At 59.0% G+C, this 22,308-nt stretch overlaps 2 protein-coding genes and 1 non-coding gene across 13 annotated transcripts; 1 reads left to right on the forward strand and 2 right to left on the reverse strand.

Moving 5' to 3' along the window:
* Positions 1-3,400: 3,400 nt before the first annotated feature.
* TRNAI-UAU (transfer RNA isoleucine (anticodon UAU)) lies at positions 3,401-3,493 on the reverse strand. The gene is given in 2 exon segments: positions 3,401-3,436; positions 3,456-3,493. It is a non-coding gene; the product is annotated as a tRNA-Ile (tRNA).
* A 424-nt stretch (positions 3,494-3,917) lies between these two features.
* Positions 3,918-19,730, forward strand: PLEKHG2 (pleckstrin homology and RhoGEF domain containing G2). Of its 11 annotated transcripts, XR_005126127.2 has the most exons (23): positions 3,918-4,654; positions 5,010-5,417; positions 6,155-6,426; positions 6,503-6,603; positions 7,304-7,370; positions 7,492-7,538; positions 7,743-7,893; positions 8,196-8,333; positions 8,545-8,745; positions 9,156-9,248; positions 9,331-9,417; positions 9,779-9,812; positions 10,208-10,309; positions 10,404-10,448; positions 10,525-10,563; positions 10,717-10,733; positions 10,937-11,113; positions 11,216-12,125; positions 12,206-13,301; positions 13,660-13,855; positions 15,189-15,326; positions 17,303-17,441; positions 19,691-19,707. XR_005126127.2 is itself a non-coding variant. In XM_037516544.2 (21 exons), exons 2-21 carry the CDS (start codon positions 5,309-5,311, stop codon positions 15,216-15,218), a joined length of 3,912 nt encoding a protein of 1,303 aa, XP_037372441.1. In that variant the 5' UTR covers positions 3,918-4,654; positions 5,010-5,308; the 3' UTR covers positions 15,219-16,071. The 11 variants fall into 11 exon arrangements, 8 of the variants coding, with proteins under 8 accessions (XP_037372441.1, XP_054553150.1, XP_037372437.1 ...); XR_005126128.2 differs by lacking the exon at positions 17,303-17,441 and having other exon boundaries at positions 19,691-19,730; XR_005126126.2 differs by lacking the exon at positions 19,691-19,707 and having other exon boundaries at positions 17,303-19,617.
* RPS16 (ribosomal protein S16) lies at positions 18,236-20,625 on the reverse strand. Its single transcript, XM_037516545.2, has 5 exons — positions 20,514-20,625; positions 20,285-20,386; positions 18,723-18,819; positions 18,575-18,622; positions 18,236-18,446 (listed from the first exon to the last, which is right to left on the reverse strand). The coding sequence occupies exons 1-5, from the start codon at positions 20,559-20,561 to the stop codon at positions 18,301-18,303; spliced, it is 441 nt and encodes a 146-aa protein (XP_037372442.1). The 5' UTR covers positions 20,562-20,625; the 3' UTR covers positions 18,236-18,300.
* Positions 20,626-22,308: the final 1,683 nt, after the last annotated feature.

A 22,308-nucleotide genomic window follows, 5' to 3' on the forward strand; every position in this document is an offset into this window, starting at 1 on the left:
CGCCGGCTAGAGGCAGCGACGAGTGGGGGCGATTAGTGGGGCCTTTTTTTTTCTTTCTTTTCGGGAGTCGGACGCTATCTTCCAGGGCCGAGCCGCCCACGGCGCTTACCTGGCAGGAAGTGACGTCACCGGCCCCGCCGTTCACCTGAGGGGGCGGGGCCAGGTGAAGTCACCGGGTAGGAACCGGGAGAGCCAGTTCGCGGGGCGTGGGGGGCGCGGGCGCTGCCGTCCTGCCGGGCTCCTTGACCCGGCCCGCGGGCGGGCGGGCGGGGCCGGGATGTTTCCGTCCCCGCGGGGCCGAGGAGGGAGGGGCGGGCCGGGGAGGACGGAATGTGCCGGGGCGCCAGCCCGGGCGCGCGGGGGCGGGGGCGCGCCGCGGGGGGGGGCGGGGGCGCCTCGGAAGCCCGGGGTCCCGGCACCCCGCCCTCTGGGCTGGAGTCGGGGGCACTCGGGCTTTCGGGTTCGGGGAGGGGAGGGCAGTTTTTAAAGCCCCAGATTCTGGAATCTCAACGATCCGGAATCTCGGCTAACTCTCGGCGACTTGGGGTGCTCCGCCCCCGGCCGCGGCACGCCTGGGAGTCGCGGAGGGCCGTGGGTGTCGGGCTTTCCGGGACCCGAAAACTTTGGCCGTGCGCAGTCCTGGCCGGCGGGCCTCGAGGAGCCCGGGAGCTCGGGGTCTGGGCCCCGCCGAGTGGCGGCAGCTCCGGCCGGGCCGGGGGGCCGGGCGCGGGGCCGGGGTGTGGGGTCGCCGCCGCGCCGGGGCGGGGCCCCCGCGGAGCCGCGTCCTCGGACCTTACAAGGCAAGAGGCGGCGGGAACCACCCTGGGGCGGGGGGAGCTCGGCGCCCCGCGCCCGGAAGCCGCCCCGCGTCAGTGCCTGCGCCCCGCCCCCGCCCCGGCCCCCCGCCCCGCCTCCCCCTCTTCCTTCGCCCCCCCACCCCCCAACGGCCCTCTCCCCTCCCCCCCTCAGTTCCTCCTCCCCGAGCCCTCCCGCGCCGCCCCGCCCGGCGGTTCCGCCCTCGCCGCGCTTCCCCTCCCCCAGTCTCGCTCCCGCGCCCCGTTTTCTGCCCTTCCAGCCTCCACGTCTCCAGCCCCTCTCGTCGCCACCACTCCTCTCCCTCTCCCTCTCCACTATACTTGGCTTCAGTCCACCTCGTCCTCCCCTGCCCACCTCCCCCTGCCTGCCCTCTGGCTCCTGATGCCCTGGGCTCTGCCTCCCCTCCGCTCCCTCTCCCAGCCCTGTCCCTCCCCTCTCTACTTCCTCTCCAGTCCTGTTTTTTTCTTTAAAGATTCATTTATTTCTGCATACAGGAAGTGGGGTGTGGTCCAGAGGGGTGTGGGGGGAAGGGGAATCACCAGAGACAGAGTGGGGAGCAGTACACTGCTGAGGGGAGCAGCCGGGAGACAGGAGCCATGTGGGTAGCTCCCTGGTCGGCTGGGGCTCGAACTCGTGCTGCAGAGGCTGTGGATTGCTTCACAGTGCGGTGCTTAACACCTTGCGCCACCGGGGAGGCCCCCCTTGTCTATTCTTGCCTCAGGCCTCCTGCCTGGTCCCCTTCCCCATGGGCACGCCCTGACCTTTGATGGCCAATTCCAGCCAACTGGCCCCTTATGGGAAAGGGCTGAGTCCCCTTAGTGGAAGAGGACTGAGGAAGATACACAGAGACGCAAAGAAACTGGAACTAAAGTCAGAGAATCTGCAGGAATATTTACAGACACTGAATTAACAGCAGACATCTCTGGTCCCTCCCTTAGCAAAAACAGATTGTCTGCCTATTTAAAAAAAAAAAACTTATTTTTTAAAATGGCACCTACCACCAGCGCCAAACACCTGGGAGTCTCCTTGACCCTCTCAAGCTCGTACTTAAGCCAAACAGCTGAATCACCTTCAAAATAGCTACAATCCATCCTCCTGAGTCTTCTGGTCCTGTCTGGGATCATCTCCCACCTGAAACTTAGCCTCTCCCTTGTCTCCTGGTTCTCACACTGGACACCCCAAAGGAACGTGTCATCACACCTGAGTCAGATATGCAAAAGCCAAAGTCCTCCACGGCCTGGATCCCATCCTTGGTCATTGTAGCTGTAGTCCTCTAGCTTCTGTGCTGCTCCACCAGCCCCTGCACAGGCTTGGAACAAATTACCCCCCCCCACACCCCCCCTCAGGTAGCCTCATGACTCACCCCTCACCTTCAGTTCTCTGCTCAAATGTTTCCTCAGTTAGATGGTCCCTGACTGTTAACACAACCTACAGCCCACCACCAACTTCCCCTGTCCTCCTTAGCTTGCTCTACATTTTCCATGACATTTACCACCATGTAACATATAACTTGTACTCAGATCCCCAGGGGTAGGAGCTTTGTCTAAACAAGGGCTCATCACATACTGAATATCTGGCATTTGTTTTTGAAAAAAAATCGAAAGAAAAAAAAAAAAAGATCGATTCAGAAATGAAGAGGGTCAAGAGAGTTAAAAATTTCAACGCCCCCCCCCAAAAAAAAATTTCAAGCCAGTAGTTCTTATCTTGCCCGGGTTTATGCCGGCTTCTTGTCTAACAAATCTGTCCTTATCAGAGGCAGTTTTTTCTGCCCATTTGTGTCTTTAAGATTCTTTTACTAATAAACCTGTCCTGCTTAAGCTTAAAAAAAAAAAAAAAACAACCTCAAGGGGCCTCCCCTGGTGGCGCAGCGGTTGAATGCAGGGCTGCGAAGCAGCCTCTGCAGCTCCAGTTTGATCCCTGGCTGCCCGGCAAGGGTCCCAAATGGCGCGACAGACCTCTCCTGCCGCGCCCGCTGCTCCCCTCAGCAGTGTACTTCGTCGGTCTGCCTGTTCTGTTCCCCACTCTGGTGAATCCTCTCACCCTCCCGCGCTTCTGACTGTACCTAGTGCTTGTATAAATAAATAAACCTTTAAAAAAAAAACAAAACCTCAAGGCGCATAAGAAAAAAGATTAGTAACTTCGTGAGGTCATGGATACTAACATTGTGGTAATCATTTCTCAAAATACACACAAATCATGTTGTGCACCTTGGCCTAACATAATGATACGGTAATTGTATCGCAATAAAATTGGAGGGAGGGGACTCCAAGCCTGAGCAAGACGCAGAAAGAGGCTGTGCAGTACCTACACAGTGGGGCTAGTCCACACACCTACGGAAGTCTTAAACTGAGATTTGCAGACCCAACTAGAACGTCCAGGCATCTTAGAAGCGATGCTACCCCCTGGCGGCCTGGACGGAAACAGCACCTTCCCACAGCACAACTCTCTAGGCGGCCGCCGCCTGCTCCACGAGTCTTTCTGGCTCGAAAATCGAAATGTTCATTCTTCTAAGTGATGTAGAGGTTTTGGACGATTATTAAAATTACGGATTTGTATAGAGCTGACTACCAAGGAGAGAAAAGAGTGCTCCAGGTGAGGATCGAACTCACAACCTCGGCATCGCTCCGCCCGCACTGCCATATAAGTACCGCGCGCTAACCGATTGCGCCACTGGAGCTCCGGCCGCACCCTTGCGCCGCGGGATCCTTCAGTCATTTCTGACCACGTGACCCCCGCCGGACAGCCCCGCCTCCCATTACATATGCGAGCAGCAACCTTGTGGTTGGTCAGCGGGGGAAAGTGCGCTACGAGTTCCGGATTCTCACGGCTCCGCGGCTCCCGCTGCAAAAGGGAAAAGTCCACGAGGCATGTGGAATGTTGGCGGTGTCGCCAGCCTGGGCCCCGCCCTCATGAATATTCAAATCCCGGCGGGGCGGAGTGGGCGGGGTCTTAACCCCTCGCTGGCGGGCGGCCGGAAGGCGGCCCCTCCCCCCCGCGGGCGGGAACAGGATGTGAGCCCGGGCGGCTGGGAGGGGGAGGGGAAGCCCCTGGCGCCCGCCCCCCGCCCCTCAGCTGGGACAGACTCGCCCGTCGCGGCTGTGGCGCCGCGGGACCCCGGAGCTGCCCACCCCGGGGCCACGGAGGCCCGCAGGCGCGGTCTGCGGCGTCCCGAACTTCCGCACCCCGTTCTGAGAGACCCGAAGTCCAAGCGAGCGGACCCCAGATATCCAGGTGCCCTGCGCCCCCTCCTGGAGGAGCCGGGAGTCTGGGGCTTCGGCCCCGGAGACCCTGAAAGCCGAGCGCCTCCAGCTCGAAGAAACCGGCTTTGAGGAAATCGGCACCCCAGACCGGAGACCCCCCGGGGGCCCCCAGAAAGTCGCGGGAAGACTCCCGGGGCGGAGGGACCTGGAGCGCGGACTCCTGGTGCCCGAGCCCGTTGGTTTAGGGCCGAGGTGCCCACCGCCTCGAGGGGGTCCAGGAATTTGGGGCTGCCCTGCGCTCCCTTCTGGAGGTAGTTCGCCCCTGCCCCCCGAGTTAGCGGGAGTCGAGTCCGGCCCCCCACGGCCCTCTCGGGAAGACTCGAGAACTCCGGCCCCCAGTTTCCACATCTGAGACGCGGGAGCAGCACTCCCCATTAAGAGGACCCAGAAATTCCGACCGCTGTACCCCATGCTTCGACAGACCCCAGATTCTGGCTCCCGGCACCTCGGAGCCCCGAAGTTCACGCCCCTGACCTGTAGCGCCCCGAGTCCCGGCTCCGCGCCTCCCCGGGGGTCGAGCTAAAGTCGAGTAGGAACCCGGCTGCCTCGACCGACCGGGGCTGGAGGCTCCCTGGGAGGTGAGGAGGGAAACTAGGGGCCCCTCGGGCTGGGGGAGGGGGCGGCGCCGCCGCCGCTGAACAATGAGGGGGCGTGCCGGCGGGGGGCGAGCCGAGGCGCGGCGGGAGCCCGGGGCCGGTGGGTTGAGGGGCGCCTGGGGCGCCGCGGACCGCGAGCGGGTCTCGGAGGGAGGGGCGGGTCGGAGCGGGGCGCCTACGGCTCGGGGCCAGCGCCCCAACTCGCAGCCCTCGGCGGGGGAGGGCGCCTGCCGCGGGACCCTGGCATCCGGTCCCCCAGCCTCCTCCGCCCTCCCCTGGGACCCCGCGGCCTCCCGCCCACGGCTTTTCCCAGCCCTGCCCCTCACCCTCTTTCCAGCGGAGACCGAGCGTTCCCAGGCTCCTGCGCCTCCGGCCCCGGACGGACCAGACGCCCGGCTTCTGCGCTCGGGCGCTCGCCACTCTTTGTCTCGGCCTTCCCGTCCCTTCCTCTACGTTCTCTTTCGTCCTCCGGCTCCCCTTTTCTGCCACTTTGCTCCTGTCTCCTTCCTCAGCAACTCGGGGGCGGGGGGTCCTCCCTAGACCTAGCCCACACTTCTAATTCTCGGCCCCCGATCTGTGAAGGGTCCTGATACCCAAGCCCGGAGTCTTTGCAGACCGCTGAGGAGCCCTCCAGTCATGCCCGAGGGAGCCCTCGGACGGAGCCAGTGCAAAGCCAGCCCCAGCCTTGGGCGTGCCCGCGGAGGTGAAGTGTGTGACTGTGCTGCTGGGTGTGACATTCGCACAGGTGAGCTTGCACGGGAGGGGTGGGGCCTGCTGGACATTCCCCCTCCTTTTGAGGCTGGGCGATGCTGGCAAGGTTGGATGATCCACATAGCCCAGATGTTCCCCCCCAGAACTCCAAATTTGGTGGGGGAGACTACCCCAGAAGTTGACTGTCCTGAGAGGGGGGTGCCAGAGCAGAGTGCTCAGGACTAGAATAGGGAAAGCCCAGGGGACAGTGGGAACCCAGTCTGGGAGGTCAAGGAAGGCTTCCTGGAGGAGGGGACATCTCTGCTGCGAAATGAAAGATGCCGAGGAGTGAGCTGGAAAAGGAAAGGAAAACTGGTCCGCACATAGGGAACAGTGTGTGCAAAGACACAGAGGGGAGAGGAGGCTGCTTTGCTTATTTAAGCGACTGAAAAAAGTCGAGGGGCATTCACTCTAGAATGGCCTGGGGGAAGAAGCCGCTGGACCGTGTCTACTGGCACTGTTGCACAGGGGCCTCTGGACTCTTCCTGAGGGCACAAAGGGCTTATACTCAGGGGAGTAACAGTCAGATGGACAAATTGATAAAAAGATCTCCCAGGCTGATGCATCGAGGTGGATTAGAGGCCAAAAGCTGAGAGGAGCCTGATGGGAGAGGACAGGATTGGATCAGCGCAGCGCATTGGGGAAGATGTTGACCAGGTGTGAATGAGTGTGGGGGCTGAGAGCACTCCCCCAGTTGGAGAGACCCACTGACCTCCTACTCCACACCCGCAGCAGCCCCCACTACCCCTGCCATGGCCTCCCCCCGAGGTTCTGGGAGCTCCACATCCCTGAGCACGGTGGGCTCTGAGGGGGACCCGGCCCCAGGGCCCACCCCAGCCTGCTCAGCCTCCAGGCCAGAGCCCCTTCCAGGGCCCCCCATTCGCCTGCATCTGTCACCCATGGGGACCCAGAGTTCGGCGAAACCCTCGAGGCTGGAGCGTGTAGCCCGTGAAATTGTGGAGACAGAGCGGGCCTATGTCCGGGACCTCCGCAGCATCGTGGAGGTGAGGCTGGGGCGCCTGAGCGAACTGGGAATCCAGGCCAGTCCCTCTCCCCCTGAAACCCCTGTCATCCCCACAGGACTACCTGGGCCCTTTGCTGGATGGTGGGGTCCTGGGACTGAGTGCGGAGCAGGTGGGCACGCTGTTTGCCAACATCGAGGACATCTATGACTTCAGCAGGTCAGAGGCTAATTGGATGGCAGGGGCGCTGACTGTTGGGGGTGGGAGGCAGGCAATGTCCTGACTCAAACCTTGGGGCGCCACAGTGCTCCATCCAGGCAGGTACCTGGAGTTGGGTGACATTGGGCAGGGATCATGATGCGGGGGAGCCCGAGGACCCGGATGAGGTCCAAATACTGGGGCAGGCCAGGCATCAGGATGGGATCCGAGGGCTGTCAGGTCTTGGACCTTGATGAACCCGAGGACCGCGCGAACAAACCTTTGTGCAACCCACCTGTCCTGGGAAAACCGAGTCCCTGACAGACCAGCATGGATGGCCCTCTAGTGCGGAGGGCGCCAGGGTCTGGGGTTCACCACCTCTCTGGCTGTCTCCACGAGGTCTTAAGATACCACGGGAGGCCTGGGAGTCAAGATAAGATTGTAGGATCTTAAGATCGTCGCTGCTTCGAGAGTTTTGATACCTGGCTGGGTCGTGCAGCCAAGGCCCTCAGACTCACGCCAGCTGTGATGAGATCTCAGCTGTCCAAGGACAAGGTGTGAGCAGGTTGCCATCTTCCACATAGCGATCAGAGACCCCCGCTTGAGCACCTCGCAGCCACCAAGCTGCCAGTTCCAAGGACTGGGATATCTGCCCCCTGGGATCCTACCCTGGGGGCCTGTGGGGCCCGGCCGGCCTCACCCTTCCCCTTTTCCCCCAAAGTGAGCTCCTGGAGGACCTGGAGGGCAGCAGCAGCGCGGGGGGCATTGCTGAGTGCTTCGTGCAGAGGGTGAGTCAGATCGAAGGGGTCACCCTGCCCAGGGTGGGGTTGGGTAAGGGAGGGGAGTTGGCCTGTGCTAGGCAGGAGGGACTTCATGGGGAGGTTCCCCTGACTCCCGTCTCACTTGCAGAGTGAGGATTTTGACATCTACACCTGGTACTGCATGAACTACCCGAGGTGAGGGGCACGGCACCCCGGCCGTGCCCACGAGCTGACATCCCAGCCTGTCTCCTCCTTCCCCAACCCACCTAACTCCTGCCAGACTGGGACAGTAACTCACTCCTCCCGAACCTACCCCTGACCCTCCCCAAACCCAACCCTTCCCCGCCCACTCGTGCCCACCGGAGCTGCCAGTGCCCCTGACCGGTGCTGTGCCCCCAGCTCCCTGGCCCTCCTCCGGGAGCTCTCCCTGTCCCCGCCAGCAGCGCTGTGGCTGCAGAAGCGCCAGGCCCAGCTCCAGCACTCGCTGCCCCTGCAGAGCTTCCTGCTGAAACCCGTCCAGCGTATCCTCAAGTACCATCTGCTGCTGCAGGTCAGCCGCAGCCCCGGGGGTGCGTGGGGAAGGCAGGGTCCTGCCCATCGGTCATCTGGTGGTGCATGTGGAGGGTGGACCCACCACAGGCAGGGCAAGGCCCGGAGAGGCATCTGGTCTCCAGAAGTGGGCCAGGCTTGGGGTCGGGTGCTGCTGAGGGTGGGGGTCAGCACCGGCTGGTTTGCATCTTTGCCTGTTGCTTCGTTTCTTGTCTCCGTTTCTGCCTCACCTTTGTGCTTTTCTGTCTCTTTATTGTTCTTCCTCCCCATCCTCGGCCTGGGTGCCTGGTGACTGACTGGCAGGAGTTAGGCAAGCACTGGGCAGAGGGCCCAGGCACTGGGGGCCGTGAGATGGTAGAGGAGGCCATCGTGTCCATGACGGCGGTGGCCTGGTACATCAACGACATGAAGCGCAAGCAGGAGCATGCTGCGCGCCTGCAGGTGACCCCGGGTGGGCTGGGGCTGGCTGGCTGGAGGGAGCGGGCACAGGGCCTTCCTGGTGGGGGTGGGGTGGGCCGTCAGTACTTCAGAGAGAGAGCCTTGAAAGGGGTGCGTGGACAGTGCCTGGTTACTGACACGCACACACACCCGCCCCATGCCACCCACCTGTCTTGCTCTGTGCCCGATGTGCCTGCTGGGGTCCTTCCTGCAGGAAGTGCAGCGGCGGCTAGGCGGCTGGGCTGGCCCGGAGCTCAGTGCTTTTGGGGAGCTGGTGCTGGAGGGTGCGTTCCGAGGTGGTGGAGGTGGCGGCCCCCGACTCCGCGGGGGTGAGCGGCTGCTCTTCCTCTTCTCACGGATGCTGCTGGTGGCCAAGCGCCGGGGCCCCGAATACACCTACAAGGGCCACATCTTTGTGAGTTCGGGGATGGGGATGGGGCAGAATGTTACCTGCAAGGTCTATTCTACGCATCTGTACCTGTATACGCGGAGGGGTGGCTGGGGGTCGGCGGTGTCTGCAAGGACCCCCTTAAATGGGTTTAGGTTTTCTTGAATCCGAGGACAGAAGCAAGGTTTAATGAGAAGGGGTGGAGCCAGCGGGGGTTGGTGGGGGCAGGGCCTGGATTTTCCCACCAGGGTGGGGAGGGACTGGTGGTTAGAGTTGAGCCCAGCCTGGTGGGAAGTCAGCAGAGGGAAAGGGCTCCACCCTGCAACTTGTGGGGCCCGTTTTTCTAGCGGGAGGGACACCCAGATATATACAGGGATACATAGCTGAGCCTAAGGGCTCTGCTCTCTTCTCCCCCAACCCACTCACTTCTCATCCAGTGCTGTAACCTGAGCGTGAGTGAGAATCCTCGAGACCCTCTAGGGTTCAAGGTGTCTGATCTGACCATACCCAAGCACAGGCACCTGCTGCAGGTGAGCACAGGGTAGGGCTGGTGGGCGGGGCTTCCCCCCAGACCTCAAACCTGGCTCCAGCTCCAACCTCACCCACCCCCAGGCCAAGAACCAAGAAGAGAAGAGGCTGTGGATTCACTATCTCCAGCGCCTCTTCTCTGAGAACCATCCTGCCTCCTTTCCTGCCAAGGTACAGCTCCTGCCATAGCTGGGGGCCCTGGGAATGCTGGAGACAGCCCTGCACACCCCCCATTGCACTGGAGAGACCCTAAGTGCCGTGTCAGACTGGGACATAGGATACTTAAAGTGAGACTTGGGTTTGAATCCCAGCTTTGCCATGTCCCTGCTTTCTGACTTTGGGTAGGTAACTTAATCTCTCTGGCCTCGGTTTTTTCTTCTGGAAGAATAATAGCACCAATTTCATAGGGCTGTGGTGTGAGGGTTTATTATCATCAACCATATAAAGCACCTGACCTGTAGCAGCAGCCATTTGTGGGACGGTGACTGGGGTGCCGACCTGCCTTCTCAACTCCCATGCTCATCTCTTCCAGGCAAAACAAGTTCTCCTTGAAAACAGCCTGCACAGTGAGTTGGGGCCTGGGGTTGGAGGATAGCGTGTAGAGGAATTACTTCCGTGTAAAAGTAGCTTAGGGCCTCCCCGGTGGCGCAGCGGTTGAGCACTGGGTTTTGAAGCTGCCCACAGCCTCTGCGGCGCGGGTTCGATCCCCGGCTGCTCCCCGGCCACCGGAGGAGGGTCCCGCATGGCGCGCAGACCTCTCCTGCCGCCCGCTGCTCCCCTCAGCAGTGTACTTCGGTCCTTCTGCCTGCTCTGCTCCCCGCTCTGGCTCTGGTGGATTCTCTCACCCGCCCGCGCTTCTGACTGTGTCCAGTGCTTGTATAAATAAAATAAATAAGTCTTAAAAAAAAAAGTTAAATAAATAAATAAAAGTAGCTTATTACCACCAAGTTTTTCCCTGCAGGTGCTCCTAAAAGTAAAAATGCCCCAGAGCCCCTGACACCCCCACTTGGGTCTCCCCAACCTCGAGATGCTAGGAGTTTTACTCCTGGACGGAGGAACACAGGTAAAGGAGATGGGGCCTTGTGTTCTGGCACCCCCTCCTTCCTCCGGGAGCCTGGAGCGGGCCTCATGAAGGGGTTCTGACTTGTCTCCTGCAGCACCGTCTCCAGGCCCTGCCACCCGCCGTAGCCGCAGACAGTCGGGTGAGTACCCAGCACCAGGGGCGACCCAGAGGTCTCGGGGGAGCTGGGCCCTGACATCACTGTGTCCTCCCCCCAGAGCCTGTGAAAGACCCTTTTGTCGTGCTTCCCCAAAACTGTAAGTGACACCCCAGCCCAACCTGGTCTGTCTTTGTGGCTGTATCTCCCCATGGGCGTGCACGGGGGAGGGGTAACGGCAGCTCGTCTGTTACAGGAGTAACACTTGCCTCCACCTCTCTCTCTTTTCTCGCTCTCATCTCTCCACCCCCAGCTAAGCCCAGACTTAAGGTAAGAGAAACCGTGGGGCAGGTTCTGTGGCCCTGGACCTCTGGGTCTGAGGGAGGAGGGAGCTTGAGTTCAGAGTCCCACATCTGAATAAGAAGCGGGCCTGGCATTGGGTTTCTCCATCTGAGGGAGTTGGGGGCTGGGCCTGGGAGAAAGGGGCGAGGGTGGGCAGTCCGGGCCTTCACTTCCTCGTTCCTTGCTCATAGCATGCTGGCAGTGAGGGGGAGCTCTACCCCCCCTTAGAGCCTCAGCCACCAGTTCCAGCCCCTGGCCCCCCGGAGGACCTGGAGGACACTGGACCCCCCACGCTGGAGCCTTCTGGGACCTCAATCACTGAAGAAATCCTGGAACTGCTGAACCAAAGAGGCCTCCGGGATCCGGGGGTGAGTCGATTATCCCATCACCGTGTCCTTGGGGCGCTCGGCCTGGGCACAGTGCGGGGGCAGGTGGGCCCACCCACGCCGAGACCCCTGGCATTTTCCCAGTGCTCACTCCAGCCACCCCCCTGCGACATTCCCAAGTTCCCCGGAGACGCCCAGATGCCAGGCCACCGCGAAACCCTCGCATTCCAAGCCCTGCCCAGCCGGGACTCTTCGGAAGAGGAAGAGGAGGAGAAGGAGGTGGACGAACGGGGGCCGTCTCCGCTCCATGTCCTCGAGGGCCTTGACGGTTCCAGTGCAGCTGAAATGCCCGACATTCCCGGCCTTCCCACAATTCCTGATGTGCCCAACCTTCCTGAAATTCCCCAAATTCCCCACCTTCCCAGTCTCTCCGACATTCCCAGTGTTTTTGAAATACCCTGCCTTCCAGCCATAGGCAGTGTTCCTGACATTCCTGGCCTCTGCAGTGCTCCCGCCCTGCCCGGGGACTCCTGGCTACAGGGGCCTCTGCAGGGGCCAGATGAGGCTCTGGCCCCCAGGAGAGAACTGTTCCCTGGAAGCAGCTCTGGAAAGCTGGGAGCGCCCCCTTTAGGAAGCAGAGCAGGGCAGGAGGAGGAGGAGGAAGAAGGGGTATCATTTCCAGATTTCCAGCCCCCGGGTGTCACCCCAGATCAGGGATTCCCGGAGGAGCTGGAATTCCGTTCTTGCTCAGAAATTCGGAGCGCCTGGCAGGCTTTGGAGCAGGGGCAGCTAGCCCGGCCAGGTTTCCCAGAGCCCCTGCTCATCCTAGAAGATTCTGATCTGGGAGAAGGCAGCAGGAGCGGGAAGGCCGGAGCCCAGAGTTCGGAGAGGGCAGCGTCCCGAGTGCGAGAGTTGGCCCGACTTTACAGCGAGCGGATCCAGCAGATGCAGCGGGCCGAGACCCGGGCCTCGACCAATGCCCCCCGCCGCCGGCCACGGGCTCTGGCCCAGCCCCAGCTGCCCCCCTGCCAGCCCTGTGAGCGGGCCGAGCCAGGTAAAGTACAGACGTGTGGTTTGCAGAGGGCCCAACGGTGGGGCACCGGTCCTGACTCCCTCTCCTTTCTTTGCACACAGGGCCCCTGCCTGCCTTTGGACACGTGCTGGTATGTGAGCTGGCCTTCCCATTGACCTATACCCAGGAATCAGTCCCCCTGGGCCCTGCTGCCCGAGTGCAAGCTGCTACACCTCTGTCTAAGCAGGCAGAACGCGTGGATGGCCAGGGTCTGCATGTTTCACGTTTACCGGAGCCAGATCATCTGGGCATCCCAGTTCCAGCTGCTCCCCCCTTGCCTGAGCAAGGCAGCCTCTGGAACATCCCGGTTCCAGCCCCCACATCTTTGCCAGAGCGGGAAGACCCGCCAGACATCCACGTTCCAGCTCTTTCCACTTTGCCTGATCAAGAAGGCCACCTGCCAGTCCACGATCCAGATCCCAGTCCCCTGCCCGAGCATGGTCACGGCTTGGACCCGTCGGCCACCATTTTTCCTGAGCGAGGCTCCCCCGTGGACATCCAGGTTCCGGCCACACCAGCTTCTCCCAAGCCGGAAAGTGGTTCTGCCGCCCTCGTTGTAGCCACCACTCCTGTGCCCCAGCAGCATGGCCACCTAGACAGCCAGAGCCCAGCCAGCACCCAACAAACTGAGCCAGAAGGCTGCGAAGATGTTCAGTTTCCGGCCAAGGTCTGCAAGCCCCACACGAAGCCTCTGCTTGGGCCTGGAAGCAGCCTGGACCATCTGATCCCAACCAACAGCTCACCGCCCCTGCAACAAGAGCCCCCCAACACTCGGGTTCTGGGTACCTCACCTTCACTTGCGCACGGAGGCCACCTGAACTGTCAGATCATAGCCAGCACACCGCCATCTTTGCCCCCAGACCTGCCAGATGGTCAGGTTCCAGCTGCTGTGCCTTTGCCCCAGCCGCAAGACCTCACGGACATCCGGGTTCCAGCCCTCTCACCTTTGCCCGAGGAGAGAGGCCTCACGTACCTCCAGGCCACCCCTGCTGCACCTTTGCTGCAGGAGCAGGGCCTTGCAAACATCCATGCTGTGGCTGCCACACCTGTGCCTGAGCAAGGAGTCTCTCAGGACCCCCAGGGCCCGTTCCCCCTCCAAGGTCACACAGCCGTGGTTGTGTCCAAGCCAGCAGGCCACTCGGTCGCACGTGTTGCCAGGTCAGAGTCTTCAGACTTGACCCCACCTCATAGTCCCCCGCTTCCCACCCGTCAGCTCCTGGGCCCCAATGCTGCTGCCCTCTCGAGGTACCTGGCAGCCTCGTATATCAGCCAGAGCCTGGCGAGGCGGCAAGGGGCTGGGGGAGACGCCCCCCCGGCCTCCCGCGGCCCCTGGTCCTCCTCTGCCCCCACGTCACGGGCACCTTCACCACCACCCCAACCCCAGCCCCCTCCGGCCCCGGCCCGGCGGCTCAGCTACGCCACCACAGTCAACATCCAGGTAGGGGGCGGGGGGCGGCTTCGGCCAGCCAAGGCCCAGGTCCGCTTGAACCATCCTGCTCTCTTGGCCCCCTCCCAGGAATCTGTGGGCCTTCGCCGGGCCCAGGGGGCTCCCGATGCGCCCCCCTTCCACATGTGAACCAGGATGTCGGGTTTCTTGGAAAGCAAGGACTGTAACCAGATGCCACAGACCCTCAGAACTTCACCCAGAAGTCCAGGCACTGACCACGGGTCTAAAAATTGCTGCAGCTTTGCAACTCCTGGAATCTGCTTTGGTAAAGGACCCTTATTCCTTAAATGCCGCCAGGATGGGGAATGGGGATGTCATTAATACTTTATTAATATCGAGAAATTACGTGTCATTTCCCATTGCGGAGACAGTGGGGGGTGGCGGAAGACGAACGGGAAGGTCTGGCAGCTTGAATCAGTGGTGCTGGAAATTGGGGGACTCTCATTTTTAAAACGTAGTGGATGGGCGCAGTATAATTCGGTGTGTGACTTCAGAGGATTTATAGTGCTTGATGCTAACCAGGAAAGTTAACGCGTTTTGTTTCGAGTAGAACCTTAGGTCCCCATTCTTTTGGCAGTTTATCCAGCTTATCTGTCCCTCCCTGGCCAGTTATCAGCTGCCCAGCCACCTTTACTTCTGTCCACCCAGCTGTCTGTCTCCCGATCTGTCTTCCAGTCAATCGTCCCACCTATACGCCTTGTATTTAACCATCTCTCTCCTTTTCGTCATCCGTCCACCTTCCTGCTCCTCACCCAGCCTCCCTTCTTCCATCAGTCCGCTCATCCATTATCCCACCTGTCCATCTTCTCCATCCAGCCCTGTCTATCCAGCCCTCCATGTTCTGTCTCTGCCTGTTCATCCAATCATCAGCTTCTTTGCTGGGCCATCTCCCCACTCACCCACCCAGAGCACATGGTGGATGATCAGCCAACCATTTGAATAGCTCGGGACCCATCCTCAGTTGTTTTTTTCTGGGCCTTTTTTTTTTTTAAAGGTTTATTTCTTTATGTACACAAGAACTGGGGTACAGGCCGGGGGTGGGGGGGTGAGAGGATTCACCAGAGTGAGGAACAGGCAGACTGACTAAAATACACTGCTAAGCGGAGCAGCAGGAGAGACAGGAGAGGTCTGCTGCGCCAGGGATCGAACTCATGCTGCAGAGACTGCGGATAGCCTCACAGTGTTGTGCTTAACCCCTTGCACCACTAGGGAGGTCCTTTTTTTGGGGGGTCTCGATACTACAGAACAGTTCTAACACCAGGGCAGATTGGGTTTGGGACTCAGCAAAGTTCTCTTGGTAACCACTCCCCACCCCCACCCTCATGAATATTCTAATTCAGTGCCCACTCACATACATCTGATCCCTTTATTGCCTTTCTAGTTTGGGGCCTCTACAGTGCTTCACTGTGCTCCTCCTCCCACCCCCCCAAAAAAGAATTCAGGTTGTAGACATAGAAGGCCTTTATATTAGGATTCTTCTGCCCCCTCCCGGCAGTGGTAACCTCCCATGAGAGACACCGTTAGCCGCGGTAACATGAGCTGCTTTCATCAAAAACCTCTCGTGCTTTTAGTGCATTGTCTTATTTAATCTTCCCTAGAATTGTCTGAGGCACCAGTGTCATGGCTGAACTCAACGCCTGAATTTTCTAGTTACCTGGTGTGTTACCTCCCTGAGACTGGGTCTTGTCATCTGTAAAGTGAGAACAGTACCTGCCACCTGGGATCGGGAAGATTCAGTGAGTAGTAACCTCTCACTGTCAAGTGTCTGAACCTCTGACTCACTGGGGGCGTTGCTAAAATCACAGGGCCCGGTTTCCGAATCGGTCTACTGAATCAGTCTCCAGGGCAGGAGCCTAGGAATCTGAAGTTTTAACAGTCGGCCAACAACAGCAAAAAAGCCCCAGATTTATTGGGTACTGAGTGCATACCACAGGCATTAGTCACTTTGTGTGAGCTCAGTGCAGCATCTTCATAACAGCCCTAAAAGGCAAATGAGGGGGGGGGTTTAGAGCTGGGGAAACTGAGGCACGGAGAGGCTAAGGGATTAGGGCCCTTAGCCCTAATGTAGAAGGGCCAGCGCTGGAACTAGACTCCAGCCTCGCGGAAGCCAGAGTTCTCTTGGTCTTGTGCTAGGTCCTCAGTGAGGGTACAGCAGGGAACACCGCCCCCTGCAGGTGGGGCTGGCAGCCTGCTGCTCCCAGGGCTTTAGGGAACTGAAGGTTAGCAGAGTCAGGTAGCCAGGATGAGGCCTGGCTCAATCAATGGGAGCCACTGACCTCTGGGTTTGAATGATTACACTGTGCGGTGCCCCAGGGCCCGGGCTGAGTAGGCCTCCTAGGCCTGCTCCACTGCAGCCTCCCCACGGTCAGGACTGAAGCCAGCCCTCCCCTCCTCCACCTCCCAGCTGCACATTCCCAGCTGAAGGAAAGTTCCCAGCCTGGCCTGGGCTTCCAGCAGCGCGCCGGAATTCCCGGTATTCGAGGAGGCGGCAGGGGAGGGAGGAGGGGGGCTGTCTGCTGCAAGGCCTGGAGCAGGGAAGGCAAGCCCTTTCTGCCTCTCCAGATGCATCCCAGCTGTGCATCTGGGAGGGAGGCCAGGAGTACAACAAGGGGGTCTTTGGACCCTGTGGAAAAGCCTCGGGCACAGGCCAGCCTCAGCCCTCCTCCAGGTACCTGCCCCAGAATTCCCAGCCCACTTCCTACTTCTGCCCCCAGCAGAGGAGCCTCCCAGGAACTTTTGTGCTGTTGCCAGCTTGTCAGTGGTCAGCTCAGTCCTTAGAACCACAGCGCTCCAACAGGCAGCCCAGTCTTCTCAGCCACCTCTGGGAGGCTGAGATAAATGCCAGCTGAACCCAGTTAACACCAGCTCCAAGATAAAGTGCGATGAGCTGGTTTATTCTGCCACTAGGCTGTTTGTCATCCGTTACTTGAGCCCCCTCCTGCTACCAGCCTCACAGGAGGTCGTGGAGGTTTGTTCAAGGACTGGACTGGCCCCTACATGGTGCTCCAATAATCCCCCACCCATCCCCCGCTGTCCATCTGGAAGCAGCACTTGATTTGTGTCTCCCCAGAACTGTCCTCAACCATGCCAGTGTCCCTGCCTCTGCAGCCCAGCTCAGGGGCCTCGTGTGGCCACAGAACTGGCTAGTGCAGAGCTATGTAGAGTGGAGGGTCAATTCCAGGTTTTTTTTTTTTTAAAGATTTATTTTTATTTATACATATAAGAACTGGGGTGTAGCCAGAGGTGTGGGGGTGAGGGGAGTGAGAGGATTCACCAGAGACAGAGTGGGGAACAGAACAGGCAGATCTATTGAAGTCCACTGCTGAGGGGAGCAGTGGGTGAGTCAGGAAAGGTCTGCTGCGCCATGTGGGTCAGCTCGCTGGCCAGGGGTTGGGGATCTAACTCATGCCCAGCAGTGACTGGTGTCAGCTTCATAGCAGAGACGTAACCCCTGCACCACCAGAGAGGTGCAATTCCAAGTTCCTTTTATAAAGTGAATTGAGAAGGTTTCAGTTGATGCCCATATGTATAGTCTTCTCCTGCACCCCCACATTGGGTTAGGTGTGGGACCCCACCTGGGGGCAGACAGTTGAGATACCCAGGTCGGCTGCAGCTGCAAAGCCTGGTATGGAGGCAGATGCCTCTCCCAGTCAATAAAGTGCACCAGCTTCCCACACAGATGGAGGACAACCAAAGCCAACTTAATCCACAGGCAACACAGGACTCCTAGGCACTGCCTCTGCACACCGGCATCCCACCAGCATTCTTGCTGGTGGAAACATTCACCACCTGCGCAGTCCAGCGTAGCGAGAGTTCACTGTGCGTTCGCCTTTAGCCAGCAGGCACAACAGGTGAGCTGGTTATCTTGACCCACGTTACACGTCCTGCAGCACTGGCACCCACCGTAAGGAGGGTCATTCCCTGGGAGGCAGTTGCCATCTTAAAGGATGAAGACAGTCAAGGGAACTCCTACCCCCATAGGGGTTACAGGCCCCCCCACCTCAATCACTGCCATTACAGATTGACAGTAAAAAACTTGCCTGATCAGGGGCCTCCCTGGTGGTACAGGGGAGGTTAAGTCTCAGCCATCAAGCTGTCGCCAGCCACTGTAGCCTGAGTCGGATCCCCTGCAAGGGAGCTAGCTACCCATATGGCACGGCAGACCTCTCCTGTCTTGCCCGCTGCTCCCCTCAGCAGTGTTATTTCAGTCAATCTGCTGTTCTGCTCCCCACTCTGTCTCTTGTGAATTCTCTCACCTCTGCCCTATACCCCAGTTCTTGAATACATAAATCTTTAAAAAAAAAAATAATGTCCTGATCAGGCCGGGCCCTTAATCATCCTCGAAGCCCACCCAAGCTGTTTCTCTTCACTTACTGTGTTCCAGAAGTCATTGGAACAGTAGCAAAGGGATGGGCAGACAAACTCAGGCCAGGCCACGCCACACGGCCCCGCCTACCCCAATCGTGGCTGCACATGGGACTACCATGAGAGGGGCAGGGACATCGAGGGCAGGCCTGTTTGCCCCGCCCATTCACACTAACCCCAGAGCAGCAGCTTCTGGAAAGGGCAATTCAGAATAGGAGCAGGGGGCACTGCCCACGTTCTCCTTAGTCAGATACTCCACTCCCACAGACCACAGCAGTCCTTGAAACCTTAAAATCCAACAACCATTGTTTATTATAAAGATGAACCCCAAGCCTCACAATGGGTTTATCGGTAGGATTTCTGGTAGCGAGCACGGGCTCCAGGGCCTCCGAACTTCTTAGATTCACAGCGACGGGGATCAGCCACCAGCAGGGTCCGGTCATACTGGATGAGGATATCTTTGATCTCCTTCTTAGAGGCCTCATCTACATCTGGGGATGAGAGATGGGGAGGTTTAGAAAACCATGGCAGAAGTACCCTTCTATTCTCTCAGGCTCAGTGCCACAGCGGGTCCCATACTCGCCACTCCCCTGCCCCCAGGGAGGAACCACTGACTCACATTTCTGGTAATAGGCCACCAGAGCTTTGGAGATAGACTGGCGGATGGCTGTAAAGACAGAGGCACACAAAGGGCCGATTAACATCATGAAGGCCCCAAGCCAGGGACACGCTCTCAGCTACCTACACCCATGTGCCCAGCGACTCACCGTAAATCTGGGCCACATGACCACCACCCTTCACACGGACACGGATATCCACTCCAGCAAATCGCTCCTTGCCCAGAAGCAGAACGGGCTCCAGCAGCTAGAGGAACAAGGGTGACAGCAGGACTTTAGATCACACCATCAGTTAAGTCTGAGCCATGTTCCCTTGCTCCCAAGGGGCCCACAGCCACCACCAGCCTCTAAGCCCAAGTGGTAAAGGGTTGGGCAATCATGCAGGCCCCTCCCTCTACACAGGAGGGGCTGGGAAGATGCATGGGCAGAGGACTTGTCCTGTGGGTGCCCCTCCCTGGGCCTCAGATTCCCATCTCTTAAGACTGTTTCTCAGACTGCTGGCCCCTTGTGCCTCAGTGAGAAGCCACTCAGGCTACCTCAGGTGCATTTCTTGGGCTGTCCACCTCCCCTCTGGGCCTTCACATCAGTTTCAGAAAACGTAACTACAACTGATGCCAGGCTGTCCCCTGGCCAACGTGAGATTGTTTTGTAGGTGCTTCCTCTACCTGGACACTTTTAAAAACTACTTGAATTCCCAGCTCACAGATCTCTTCCCAGAAGCCTGCCCTGACCCTTCCACTCAGCCTTTTTCCACCCAAAAGGCCATCCCAGCCTGCCTCTGGAGTACTCGGTATTGGGTCCAGGGACTACAAGGGTCTGAGAACAGTGCTGAGCACTGTCCCCAGCACTTAACATAGGCTGCACACACGACACCTTCAAATAAACCAACGGCCACTAACAGGACACTGCAATACCCACGATCTGCTACCCAAAGGGATCTCGGACACTAACACTAAGTTAATGTGAACCACTCCTGTGGTGTAGATGGTTTTACTCTTCACTTTTAAACAGATTTTAAGAATAAAGAAATGCATTCTCACTCTGGCCCCAAAAGCTTACACGGAGAATGTAACATCTTCACGGCAGCTTTTAAAGTAGAAACTATCCCCTTTTTACAGACGAACAGCCCAATGCAAAGAAATGAAGCTACTTGCCTTCCCATTCTGAGCCAAAGAACTGAAGGGGAGCCCCTCTCACAGCCAAAGGTAACAGATATTTCTGTTGCTACATTTTTAATACACACTGGGCGTCTGCAATCCTCACCGAGACCCTGACATCTTTGGCACAACGTACTGGGTAACAAAACACTGCTCCCTGCAGTCACAGAGGCTCCAGAGTGAGGACAGAGAGTAAAGCTTAGCATGACACCCGAACCCTTAGCTTACTGCAAAAACTCAGGCAGCATTAACATCTAAAAATCCCCTTGCCATCCGGTCCCCAGCTGCTCCGTTTTCCAATATCCCAGTTTTCAAAACTTCCACATTTCCCATCTTCCGCCTGGCGGTTTTTTCCAGCATCTTCCTAAACCCCCCCAAACCCAGCTCTTTCTCCAAATGCCCAATTCTTCAGCCCCCAGCTCGGCTTCTAAACAACACATTGTTGATATCAAACTGCTCAGCTTCCAAATACACGGAATCCAGGAGCGCCCCGAATTCCACGCTCGCTTCTGGAACTTTCCCCTCAACCCAGACGCCCGTCCCCAGTCCCAGCACCTTGTACTGCAGCGTGCGCGGCTCGATCATCTCCAAGGGCCGCCCGTTCACCTTGATGAGGCCGTTGCCCCGTTTGCAGTGCGCCACGGCGGTGGCCGTCTTCTGCGGAAGCCAAGGGGGGACAGCGGGGCCACGTGAGGTCCGGTTCCCAGATCGCCCCGATTCCTGCCCATCGGCCTCTCCCAGACCCCGGCCTCTCGCGGGCCCTCCCCGCGGGCGCCCAGCTCACCTTGCGTCCGAAGACCTGCACGGACTGCAGGGGGCCCTTGGACGGCATGGCTGCGGGTCCAGACGCGAGCTCCTCACCGCGCGGCGCCGCCACCGGAAAAGGAAGGCGCGGGGCCACCGCGGCCGTTTTCCAGGGACTGCGCAGGCGCCCTGAGCCCTGCGTCGCGCCCGCACGGCGCTTTACGGCTCTCGCGGTAGTCAGGGGGCGGGACTTCCCTGGCCGAGGGGGCGGGGCCTGGGTGTTGCGGCGCTGACGGAGGGGAGAGCCGCCGCTCGTCGCATCCTCGGCCATCGTTGGTCACCGCGGGTTTTATTTGCATTCTGGTCTTTAGTGATCTTCTCCTCCCCCCCCCCACACTGTAAAATGGGGTCTTACTCTCTCAAAAGGGGCTCCTCTTACCCCCTTCCTCCGCGCTAGGCTCCCTCCCCCCAGAACCCTCCACCAGAATCTTCCGTCGGGAACCCCCAAGAGAAATGAGGCCGGATCCCCAGATTCAGGGCTCAGAATCCTCCCCCGGGAACTCACCGCTGTAAAAGTTCTCTCCCCCAGAGTCTACTTCTCAGCAGAATTTTCTTCCTTTTAGAATCTCCTCTTTCAATAATCCTCCTCTTAGAGAGGGCCACCCCCCACACCCCTCTTCTGAGACCACCCAGAGGCCCTCTTCCCCTCGGTCTCTTCCACCCTAGGGCCCATCTCCTACCCTCTGAATCATGGGCCCCAGGATTTTCCTCTCCTCTTACCCACTACTCCCTGGACGTCCCCTCCTTCGGAACTTCCCTCTCCCTAATCCACCAGTCCCAGATCCATCTCGCTAGAATCCCCTTTCACGAAAATGTTCCTTTCAGCGTCCCCTTCAAAATCTTTCTTTCCCAAGAATTTCCCTTCAGAGCCTCCTCCTCTCAGTACCTGCCTCCTCTGGAATTTGCTTCTGGAATCCCACACTCCGTAGAAGAATCCCACACTCCTCAGAGACTCCCTCTTCAGAATCCCCCCTTCAGGGTCCCTACCTAGAATCCCCCTCTCTCCAGAATACCTCAAATCATCCTTTCTAGGCTCCACCCTATCTCAAAGCCCCCCAAACCTGCAACTGAGGAATTTTAGAGCGGGGGTGCCCCCTGGTTCCCCTCTAACCCTTCATTATGCGCCCTTCTAGCCAGAAGCGGCTCTCTCTGGGCTGCAGAGGCTACAGTTGCCTCAGTTTCTCTGACAGCACTGGGTCTGAGGTCAAAGGTTCAAAGGGGTGTGGTGGCTGGAGGGTGGAGGCCAAGTGGAGATTGGTGGGTGAGTCTGGGGCCAGAGGGAGGCTCCTCTGCCCAGAGTCCAGCTTCCAAGGGGAAGGGACGAAGGGGGAGGGAAGAAGGAGCAGAGGCTGATCAGGTGGGACCCAGCAAGAGAGAGACAGGCACAGATGGAGAAGAAATACAAAGAATGGACCAACAGAGAAGAGGAGAAATAAGAGACACCAGGTCAGTCAGAGATGGACTCAGGAAACAAAAGCCACAGAGAGGTCAGCTCTCAGAGAAAGACAGGAACAGGCAGGCACGAAGACCAAGATGCTTGAGACAGAACTAGAAGACCCCCAAGCAGGCACCTGCAGATACAGATGAGGCCCCACACAGGTATCTTCCAGTGAGGAACATAACAACGCAGAAAATCTCATGCGCCCTACTCTACAGTCTTGGGGGTAGTCCTCATACACCTGCTCAGTCCTGCATCTCCCTTGTGGGGGGGATGGGTTGGTGATAGGGTTCCTCTGACCTAGGCCATCCTTTCCCCTGGGTGGCCATCTTCCTCT

This window comes from Talpa occidentalis, unplaced genomic scaffold (genome assembly GCF_014898055.3).
Source record: "Talpa occidentalis isolate TD23 unplaced genomic scaffold, MPIMG_talOcc4v2.1 talOcc4.17, whole genome shotgun sequence".
Taxonomy (NCBI): Eukaryota; Metazoa; Chordata; class Mammalia; order Eulipotyphla; family Talpidae; genus Talpa; species Talpa occidentalis.